Source organism: Vitis riparia, chromosome 10 (genome assembly GCF_004353265.1).
Source record: "Vitis riparia cultivar Riparia Gloire de Montpellier isolate 1030 chromosome 10, EGFV_Vit.rip_1.0, whole genome shotgun sequence".
Lineage (NCBI taxonomy): Eukaryota > Viridiplantae > Streptophyta > Magnoliopsida > Vitales > Vitaceae > Vitis > Vitis riparia.
In genome coordinates, this window is record NC_048440.1 from 19,834,643 (window position 1) to 19,845,235 (window position 10,593).

General features: G+C 37.0%; 2 protein-coding genes across 2 annotated transcripts; both read right to left on the minus strand.

Annotated features, from left to right (window-relative positions):
- Nucleotides 1–346: 346 nt before the first annotated feature.
- Nucleotides 347–5,081, minus strand: LOC117922925 (probable galactinol--sucrose galactosyltransferase 2). The gene is made up of 14 exons (XM_034841156.1): nucleotides 4,719–5,081; nucleotides 4,330–4,559; nucleotides 3,889–3,979; nucleotides 3,613–3,661; nucleotides 3,451–3,542; nucleotides 3,265–3,372; nucleotides 3,063–3,191; nucleotides 2,474–2,884; nucleotides 2,088–2,229; nucleotides 1,934–2,001; nucleotides 1,707–1,841; nucleotides 1,390–1,604; nucleotides 914–1,002; nucleotides 347–837 (listed from the first exon to the last, which is right to left on the minus strand). Exons 1-14 carry the CDS (start codon nucleotides 5,045–5,047, stop codon nucleotides 556–558), a joined length of 2,370 nt encoding a protein of 789 aa, XP_034697047.1. The 5' UTR covers nucleotides 5,048–5,081; the 3' UTR covers nucleotides 347–555.
- A 386-nt stretch (nucleotides 5,082–5,467) lies between these two features.
- LOC117924162 (subtilisin-like protease SBT5.4) lies at nucleotides 5,468–9,072 on the minus strand. Its single transcript, XM_034842743.1, has 11 exons — nucleotides 8,878–9,072; nucleotides 8,686–8,795; nucleotides 8,507–8,604; nucleotides 8,266–8,430; nucleotides 7,966–8,074; nucleotides 7,352–7,871; nucleotides 7,157–7,251; nucleotides 6,828–7,073; nucleotides 6,631–6,745; nucleotides 6,308–6,521; nucleotides 5,468–6,172 (listed from the first exon to the last, which is right to left on the minus strand). Exons 1-11 carry the CDS (start codon nucleotides 8,959–8,961, stop codon nucleotides 5,634–5,636), a joined length of 2,295 nt encoding a protein of 764 aa, XP_034698634.1. The 5' UTR covers nucleotides 8,962–9,072; the 3' UTR covers nucleotides 5,468–5,633.
- Nucleotides 9,073–10,593: the final 1,521 nt, after the last annotated feature.

Below are 10,593 nucleotides of genomic sequence, written 5' to 3' on the forward strand. Positions count from 1 at the left end.
TAAAATATTAATTATTAAAATGTATTTTAATATTTTTATTTTAAAAAATAAAAATATTTGTATAATTTTTTTTTCAAACACCTCCATTCTAAAAATGATCTCATCAACTTAATAATAGTATTTTATGAAGTAAAAAAATCATGCAAGAGTAGATGAAATTCTAAATATTTTTAAATTTATAAAAATAAATTTAATTTTAAAAATTCACCTTTTTTACTTTATTTTCAAGTGAGTATAAAGCACACTTTTTCCTAGAATTAAAAACTTACATCAAATTTGTAAATATAAAAAATCTTAAACTAAAAAAAAAAAATCACTAAAATATGTGAATTTAAAACCTAAGCAAAATTGCAAGAGGGGGAGTATAGTCATTTTTCAATCATAAACATACAGCACTTGCACTTGCATCAATATTCAATACCCATCTCCTTCTCTCCTCCAAAATAGGTGGGTTGTTACATATATGATTAATAACTAGATAAATGACTATTTACAAAAATCATACCATACTTGGCTAGATATGAGAGGGTAGGCTTTTTCTCTAGTCATATGGCCTTAATAGGAAACAACAATTTCCCAAAAATTGGTGCCACTTGGGATTGTTATGGTCAAAAGATTATCTTCATCCCTAAATGTGAACGCCTCTTCCTTTGAGTTCACAGAGCAAAGCTTTGGCTTTTCATTGGAGTATGCCCCAAACCGACCTGCCCCTCTTCCCTTGATGCTTATTCCACCATTATCAGAAGCATTCAAAGCTTCAACTGTCTCAACTGCTCCACCTGAATTGTACATATCTATTAACCCAATTGCTGCAAAATGGACCTTTCCATGGTAAACCTGCAGAAATAATGACAAAAAAAAAGGGTTTAGATCATCTCCAGGAGGTAACAAAGCTGAAGGATTGATCACCAACCTTAATGGGAGATACAGTGAATACATCACACTCCAAGATCTTTAGTTTGACATCAAATGATCCTCTCTTTGGCAATCGGGACAAATACCCTGAAATTGTACAAAAATGACGTTCAGGACTAATATTATAACCATACACTCCCAACAGTGTAGATATATCTGTTTTGATTTGCTTTGAGCTAAAGGGTTTTCACAATTTATGAGATTACGGGGAGCTCAAACATATATGTATATATAGGTCTAGGAACTCCTTTCCCTATTCAAGTGGGATATCAAAATCACTGACACAACGTCCTTATTGTATCTAATGAGATTATGTGGTCAAATGAACTCTTATAGGTTCAAGATCGACTCTGATAAAATTTGTAATAATTTGTTTCTAATTGTATAGATATTGCCGCTTTGGGTGGGGCTCAATATAAAAAGCGTCTACAATATAACTGTATTCAGTGATATGGTGAAGGAGATGAATTTTACCTGCTTTAAAGGAAAAAACTGCACAATCTCCTGTCCATGGGGTTGGAGCAACTTCTTCGAAGTATTCAATATCTGCAGGAGAGACCTGCCCAGAGAGCTTGGGACTGACATCTTTCTGAACAGGATTGTCCAGACAAGGCCAGCTTCCTGCTCCTTGGCAATTGAAGACTCCTATAACTCCTGTGACTTTGTTCAAGTTCCAAATCTTCAGAAGACTGCAGTTAAAAGGAAACACAGAAAGGTGATGAGCAAAGGAAAAGAAAGAAACAAAAACGGGAAAATCAAACCATATACAGATATAAGAGTGGAGGAAATACCTCTCTCCATCCATTACTGGGTCATTGAATAAACAATCTCGTGATGGTCTTCCAGGGTATTTGGCTCTCAGCACTGATCCATCAGGGAGTACAAGTCTCCTAAGTATCTCGAAGTCATGCTGCCCCGGTTTGTCACTGTGATCAACAATTGCATATTATAAAGACAGTATTATGAGGTGACACACAAAGCAGAAGCTTTTATGCTTCTATGGATAAAACTAACTTACCTAACATAGACCCCACAACCCCCAACAGCTCGAGCAACTGCATGAAATTCAGCTGCACTGTGAAGGCTCTGAAAGGCATTCGAAAAGGTTAATACAAAATGCCTAGACTAGAAACATGAAGCAGGAAATAATACTCAAGAAGGTCATTTCATACATAGAACATGTCCCAGTCTGGGACTACAACTTCTCCCAGAAATATGCTGTTAAAAGCCACAGCAGCTATGTGCAGTGACTGAGTAGTTGGGATTTTCGGATAGTAATCATCAGATGCCCGCGTAATTGCACTTCTTCTTGCACTATAATATAATGAAAAGCAGAGTTATGGTTTGGCCGGAGAAACATTGGAGGAATACAGTAATCTTTTCAACTAGAAGGCATGACATGTTAAGTGAGCTGATCCCTAAAGAGTAGCTTGCTAAGATAACTGTATAGTTCATTTGATCCTACTGGAAGATGCCTGAAAATTAAGGTGTTTCATGCCCAAGGACATCTGATTTTGAAAGAAGAATTGGCAAGGAGTGGGGGTGAAAAGTTCCTTACTTGTAAAGGGTATCTGTGCTAAGACCCATGCAGCAGATTATGCTATTGTCTTGGAAGTTGGCGGCAATTGACTTCTCAAGAGCTTGTTGGAATTTTCTGGTAAGTGAGACTCTGCCTCCTAAACCTGTTGCCAAAGTTTCCAGTATGTTCTGAACATCAACCTTAACCCCATCCACATCCTGTGACACAAGGTAACTGTGTAGATCATCATAGAATTCAGATGCTTTAGCTGGATCAATTGCTCCAATACCATACTTCTCCATGCAATCCATTGATATGTCCCTCATATTTGCCAGATTCCCTGGTGACTGTATTGGGAATTTTAATTTTGGATTATACTTTCTACCCTCTGGAGCATCTGGATGAAATCCTCCCCAGTACCCCAACAGCGCATGCCATACATAAACATACCTGAGAATTTGAAGGAAGAAAAGGAAGATGAAACATCTGAAATTTGGCATCGAAGATGCATATGATGCCGGTGATTGTATACATGGTAAATATGTAGGAGAGTTATGGAAGAATTATTCAGCATTTCCTTATCTAATGTCAAATGGAAAAAAATGCAACAGGGGATCATAGATCATACTTAAGGCCAAAAGTGCTCTTAATATCTGAAACAAAGTCTTTAAGACCACTAGGTGCCTCATTTAGATCTTCATTCACAGTTTCCCGAAACTTATTATTTTCTTTGATGCTGACTAATCTGGCTCCAAACCTGTAATCAGGAGAAATCAGAAGAGAGAGATGTGCTTTCTGAACAAACAAGAAAATGAATGGACAAAACCTACTGTGACCCTTCAATAAATGGCTCTCCTTCTTTCTGAAACTCGTTAGTAGTATCTTGCCATCCATCATCTATTATCAAGAACTTTGCTGGAGTCCCACCCTCAGATAGGCTGTGTGTGAGATAGAGGGAGAGCTATTAGAAACTGTGTTGAGAAAGACTTTCAAAAGATAAAAGAGACTACATTTACCTTTTCAGGCCATCTCTAATTCCTTGAGGATTAACCCCATGGTAGAAAGCATCCCATGTGCACCAACCAAACCAATCTAACATTCCAGGCATCTGCATGAGAGCATGGTATTAAATCTGCAGCCAAATAAAATGGCTCTCTAAGTTAAAATGGCTAGCTGACCTGTTTGGTCTCTCGATGTGAAAAGGTTCCAAGATGCTTCTCTAGTGTCCTGCATAGGGGCAGAAGTCCATAGGTGGTTAGTGAAATAAACTGTAGATTGGGAACCCATGCAGCAGGCTTGGGAATCATGACAGCATATGCAACTGAAATCCAAGCCTGCTGCAAGAGACCCCACAGTACAATGCGATACTGGAACAGCAATGCAATTCATGCCCCTTGAACAATTTTCTAAAGTTACCAAAACTGGATGAAACTCAAAACTTTGCTCAGACCTACTTCATAGATTGGTTCATCAGATCAAATGGATTGTCCCCACAATTCACAAAAACTGCTTTTAGAGACCGTGACGTGACTATAGCTGGGTCACCTATCATAATAACATGAGAAAGGCCACATGAATTAACTAAGCTGAAGATTAGCTTTAAACAACAAAAGAAAAATGGGTGAGAAAACAGAGCTGCTAATTAGGGTTCCATTCCAATAATTCTGAAGTGAAGCCAGATTTCATGGGTAACTGCTTATTCCTTTCTAGTTTATTGAGGTGATAGAATATCACCCCTCAATGGCTTTGATGTTTCATCTCAGAATTTTAACACAGAGACTGGATATGCAGGGGCTAGGACTATAGTCCATACCAGATTGCAGGGTATTCATCAGAATCAATAAAATAACCGAAAAGATGTGAAACATTTGAAGCTGAATCTAATGAAATCTTACCACTTTCAACGCACAATTCGAGTTCATTTGATTGGTTCCCCTGCAGGCTGCTTCTAAATTCACCATCTAACACCGGCAAGAAAAGGATATAAGAGGCAGGTCCATCAGGTTCTTCCTTTGCTTCCAGAAGTAGCATCTGAGTTTCAATGGGAATGTCCTGTCCAGAATTTCCCATCCGAGGTATCATCCACCAAAGCTTAAATCTGAACAGACATAGCAATCTGATATCCCTGCAACAAGCACAAACATGGACATTGCTTCCGTTACTGTAGATGGATTTCCATTTAATATGATTGGACAGGAGAAAAAGACACATGAGGTTCCTTAATCCAGAGGAAGAAACACCAAAAGAAGTAAGAAAATTGGAGACAGAAGACGGAAATGCATACTGAATAAGTCCAAGCCTAAACACATGTCGAGAATCGGGAAGAGTGGAAATGGCTCCCACAAAAGCAGACGAATTCGACAATGGGGTGACGACCACGTTGTCCGGCACGCCAGTGAGAGTATCCTTGCCGTTGATACTCAGAACCCCATCTTTAATAACAGGTTTGTTGGTAAGAAACATGGAGGGTGGTCTCCTCCAAGTCTTATGGAGACACACGCAGCCAAAGCCATGCCCATGTGGAGATGTAAAGATAGTGTGCTTTGGAGATAGAAATGAAGAAAAAGGGGCATTGAGTTGCAGAGACCCGAGCGATGGGGGGATCAGCGCCATGGTGATGGTAAAGTCAGAGGTGTGTGTGTCTATTGGTTTTAAGGTTCAAATTCGAAGGGGAGGCCTCACAAGGACTTTTGTGAACTTAGTTGATTCCCAGTTGATAGGAGAGGACTGATTTGGCTGTGAGGATGGAAATTATCATCATTATTGGCCACATTTTTTACTTCTGTCATCATCCTAGTCTTGTTTTTTTGCTGCTTGGACCACTCTGCCACTGCAACCAGAAACAAGGCTTTCCTTTGCTTTCCGATAGTGGCAATGGTATCATAATGTAAATTTCTACACAAGTACAAAGCATTTGCACCATCTATCTATATACAACCTACCATTCAGCATTACTCTGACATCAAACAGAAGATAGCAAACCTTCTTTTAATTTACTTCTTAATTTAAAGGAGTTTCTAGCATTTCCAGTGTTTGATGGTTCCTTGCATATCACTTTATTAACAATTGTTTTGGAGATAAAAATAGTATTGTTATTAACAAATGTAATGAAGACATTCCTTTCTTTCTAATCTAATCAGCCTGCCCTAAACTTGCATTATCCAATTGTTAAAAACCGTTGAGAAAAATGGTCTCTCTATTAGGCAGCAGCTGCAACAACAATTGGGCTCCTCACATGATGTTTGTCATCTGTCCAGATGAGTTGTCCAAATACATAGTCTTTAGCTTCAGCATTTGTGTTGGCTTTCAGAGTCACCTTAAATTTCTTCTCTTCACCAATTCTTGAAAATTTCAATATACTGGGCTCAACAGTAACTGAAACTCCGGTTGGTTGACTGATGTGAGCTGCATATATGCCTGGAAAACCAACATTCTTCACCCTTCGAGTCAGAGTGACTGAACCTGAGAGGTTGGGAACTGTTATTGAAGGATAGTTGAAATCCAGGAGACTGACTGAAGCAGGACATTTGTAAGGATTGTCAGAGAAGGCTTTAAGCATGGTTTGGTTATAGCCAAGGGCACAGAGGAAGTCCAGGTAATCGTTGACAGTTAAGTCATAGACCAAGCCAGGATCTGCTGCTTGGTTTGGTTGCATATGTCCTGCACCGTAAGCGAGAGGTGTGGCCTTATCAGAGGAGGAATCTTTCATTGGACTCTTAGTGTTATCGCTTGTGCTAGCTGTAGATGAAGAAAGAGGAATGATTAGAAACAAAAGATTTAGCACAAAAATTAGAGAAAATGTTCAGACCAATTCATCAATTTTTCAGACTAAACATAGCCTGCATCCCCACACTATCAGACTGAGGTTGTAACCTGTTGTCATGATTGCAGATTTAATAGCAGATGGACTCCAATGGGGGTGGATTGTCTTGAGAAGACCAGCAACTCCAGCGACATGTGGGCAGGACATAGATGTACCAGATAATGAGTAAAAGGGAAGTCTGCGCTCGTCAAAGTCCTCTTCTGTTGGACTTTGTGCTTCTGTGAAGGCAGCTATGATATCCACTCCTGGTGCTGTAATATCAGGCTGAACATCAAAGGAAGAAGTAATGAGTCTTGTCAACCAATAAATAGATTCTCTGGTACTAGTTTATATCATTTGTTCATTTAACACAAATCAACAATTCATTTCAAACCTTGAGGATCTCTGGAGTGACAGTGTTGGGTCCCCTGGAGGAGAAAGCAGCCATGACTGGAGCAGGTTTTGTGTGGATTTTTCCCTTAGGGGGTGTGATAAGAGCCTGTGGATTCCTGTTAAAAAATGCAACTGATAAGAAAACTAATAAAAAGTAGAGGCACAGGTGAGGTATAGGCAGTGTCCAGAGAGATATACTTGGTAGAATTGATGTAGGCCAAGACTGCAAGACCATCTGTATAATTGATATGTGTTGCTGGAAGGAAGTGAGGATCAGCAACAAGAGAATTACCATCGTACTCATCATTGCAAAGAATCATCCCAACTGCGCCAACTCGAGCTGCTTGCAGGCCCTTTTCAACTCTATCAGTTACTCCTCTAAGACAGACCAAGATCTTACCTTTCACCTTCTCAGGATCCAGTGTTCCTTCCAAACAGAGGACACTGCATAAAAGAGGCAGATTACAACAAAGACACCCTTGGTTATGTGTAAGTACGAGAGAGCTTTTGCAGCAGTTCGTTCTTACGAATCAGCAGAAGTAGCATTTGCAGCTGTAGCCTCTGCTCCACTAATTAGTGAATAGAATTTATTTTTCGGTAGTGGTTGAGACAAACTCATTCCCTGGTATTAAAAAGAGATGTATAAGATCTCAACCAATTCAAAAAAACAAATAGGAAGAAAGCTGAGGGAGGAGGAAGAAGAACTAGACAGAAAACTGAACCTCAAAAAAGGTCCCATTCTTGAGCTGAACATTTGCTTGAAACTTCCTATCCATGGTGCTTGCTCCAACAGTAAACATCCAGGGTGCAGTATTTGAGACACTTCCCTCACTCGGCCCGGAATTACCCGCTGAAGATACTACAAGAATGTTGTTCTTTACTGCATGGAATGCTCCGATTGCAATGCCATCATCGAAGTAGTCACTAGGATCCCCACCAAGCGACATCGAAATCACATCAACTCCATCATGTATAGCCATATCAAAGGCTGCCATGATGTCAGAATCGTAGCAGGATGGCCAGCATACCTTGTAAGCGGCCACCCGGGCATGAGGTGAACCACCTTTGGCAGTTCCTTCGCCCACACCATAAACACTAGCCCCAGGAACAAAGTTCCCGGCCGCTGTAGACAGTGTGTGGGTTCCATGGCCATCATAGTCACGCGCAGAGTTCATGGAGGAGTTGAGAGGCTCTACATTGGCAGAATAGCCTTTATTGAAGTACCTTGCGCCTATGAGCTTCCTGCATATAATTATCAGAAAAACCAAATAAGGTTTAGCAGACTCCTGCTTTCTTTTTGGTGGAGAAAATCTGCTGAATGATAGAATAGACTGACCTGTTGCAGGGGACTCCTTCTCTGGTGTCATTCTCACAGATTCCTTTCCACCTTGCCGGAACTGGTCCATACCATCGATCACTGAAGCTCTTTGATTCAGGCCAAACACCTACGACACCATTACCACATTTTAATAAAAATGGTAGAAGTGATAAGGATCACTGGATGCTTTGGCAATGAGCCAGCAAAGAATTGACAGCACCCAATATATAAGAGCCCACTCAAACATCTGTATGAACCCATGCAGGATCTTCATGAAAACGGGTAAAATTGTAAAAGAAAGATAAAATTAAGCATTACCAGTGTCAAGATTTGCTATGATTGTATCCATGCCAAATCTGGCCCTTCTCCAGAGCGACCAGGGTCTGGATACACCATTGTGCTCCATAAGCATAAAATCCCACGAGTGGGTTGTGTGTAATTTTCTCTCTCGGTTTAAGAAAACTGAGACCACACTGGGATCCCCTGAAATGAAAATATGATGAGAGTTTCATTAAAACCGATCAGAAAGAGGACTAGAGGTGAAACCAACATGTCATACTTGCAATTTCAGCAGCATGTTCCTCTTCAAGGATGGCAGCAAAACCATTGATGTGCCTTCGGTACGAGTAAAAGATGGCATCTCTGGCCTTCTCATGGCTGCCAAAAAACAATTCCAACAAACATTGATTTTTCCCAAGGAAAGAGAACTGTGAAAATGTAATACAGAAAATCACATACCTTCCCAAGAATGATGCAAGAAACTGGTGATGACAGTCAGCCACCCGGTCGAAATCAGCCTCAGAAACTTGAAGGCCATGTGAATGGGACCCCAAGTAGACTACATAAGACTATGCCATAGCAGTACCAACGCCAGTGAAAATAATTAGTTCAAAAACACAGTGACAAGCAAAAAAGAAAGCTAAACTTTACCTTGCTTATGGCAGAAGTGGGTGTTTGTAACACAGAGAAAAGAAGGAACAGAACAAGGAAAACTAAATGCCTTGGCACCCACATCTTGCTTTGGATAGTGGTAGTCTCTGGTTTGAAAACAATGTAATTAAGATATGTTAATTTGCTGGAAAATAATCCCCTGACTCCTATTTAAAGACCCGTTATGATTCTTAGAGTGCGTTTGACAGTAATCATACGAAATGTTTTTAACATTTTTAATACTTAAAAATGAAAATTTTCAAGTGTTATAGACGTTAAAAACACTTCCTACAATCACTATCAAACCACTAATCACTACCAAACGCACTTTTAATTTGTTATCACAAGTGGTCTAGAAAATAGAGTGACTTAGTAAACTAGAAAAGTTGTTGGTTGTTTAAATTTAAAAATCACATTTTCTGGGTATGATATCAGTTATAACTTCACTCTAAAAATCAGGCATCAGTAGGAGAGAAAAGAGTAGTGCACACAACAAACATGAGATTTTTTGGGTTGATTGCTTCATGAGTTAGTCCTATCTTCTTTCATGCTGTTAACATTTGGGACAATTAGTGTTATTTTATTAAAATGGATAAAATAACCTTAGAAATCACAAATCTAATCTCCTACTTCGTCTAAACTAAAAAAATATTATTTTTCAAAATAAAATTACTCTTCAACCCATTCCATACTTTTCAACTCATTCCTTACCCTTCGGGTCATTACATATAATAAACCTTCATGTGAGTTTGACAGTACTTTTATATTTGAAATTATTTTTAAGAGAATCATGGATAAAATGCTTTTCTAAAAAATATTATACATGATTTTTTAAAATTATATGTAATTTTTATAACATTGATTATATTAATAATGTGGTTTTAAAGAGAATGAAATTTATAACTTTTAAGATATTTTTTGAATGAAAAAAGTGAAAAGTAAATTAAAAAATTAATGATTTTCTATACACTTTCTTTTAAAGAAATAAAATAAAAAATTTATATTAAATTTAAAAAATCTTATAAAAAAATCATTGACTTATATTATGTTGTTAAAAATTATATTTTTAATTTGTTTTTAAAAACCAGTATATACTTTGTAAAAATTATTATTATTTTTTGTTTGTAAAGATAAAAAATAGAATTAGATTAAATTAAATAATTTTATATTATAAAATAAATTTTAAATTAAATTAAATAATTTTATATCAAAGAAAAATATATAATATATCAAATTATTCAATCAAACGAAAAATATATAAAATAAAAATACCTTTTGTTCTAAAAATATTTTAAAAAAATCAAAAGAATTAAAATCTCAATAGAAAATTTTTCATCATTTTGGTAAATTTTATATCAAAATCTTAATATTTTTAAAACAATATAGTAATTTTCTTAATTAATTTAAATTTGTTTAAATAAATAATGTAAATGAGTGATGAAACTTTTTATTCAATAATTATCTATAATATAATAAGTGTTATTATTAATTCACTATTATTTAATTAAAAATAAAAATTTAAAAGATTTAAATATCTCAAAATAAATGGAAATCATTATTATTATGGTTATAAAAAGTAAAAAGTTTCATGTAATTTTATTTTTTTAAAATTAATTTATTTTGTTGAAGAAATGAAATATAAGTTAGGATAAGAAGAAAAAATTAATAATAAATATAAGTATTAAATACATTTTATTTATTTTCCCAAAACACACT

What these genes read in the sequence shown, in the direction of transcription:
- LOC117924162 (XM_034842743.1), bottom strand. Translation starts at nt 8,961, where the DNA reads ATGTGGGTGCCAAGGCATTTAGTTTTCCTTGTTCTGTTCCTTCTTTTC. An exon ending in CTTGCATCATTCTTGGGAAG is followed by an intron (nt 8,605 to 8,685) that starts GTATGTGATTTT and finishes GTTTTTTGGCAG; the next exon opens with CCATGAGAAGGCCAGAGATG. An exon ending in GAAGGAGTCCCCTGCAACAG is followed by an intron (nt 7,872 to 7,965) that starts GTCAGTCTATTC and finishes AATTATATGCAG; the next exon opens with GAAGCTCATAGGCGCAAGGT.
- LOC117922925 (XM_034841156.1), bottom strand. Translation starts at nt 5,047, where the DNA reads ATGGCGCTGATCCCCCCATCGCTCGGGTCTCTGCAACTCAATGCCCCT. An exon ending in CAGACTGGGACATGTTCTAT is followed by an intron (nt 2,002 to 2,087) that starts GTATGAAATGAC and finishes AATGCCTTTCAG; the next exon opens with AGCCTTCACAGTGCAGCTGA. An exon ending in TCACTGTATCTCCCATTAAG is followed by an intron (nt 838 to 913) that starts GTTGGTGATCAA and finishes TTATTTCTGCAG; the next exon opens with GTTTACCATGGAAAGGTCCA.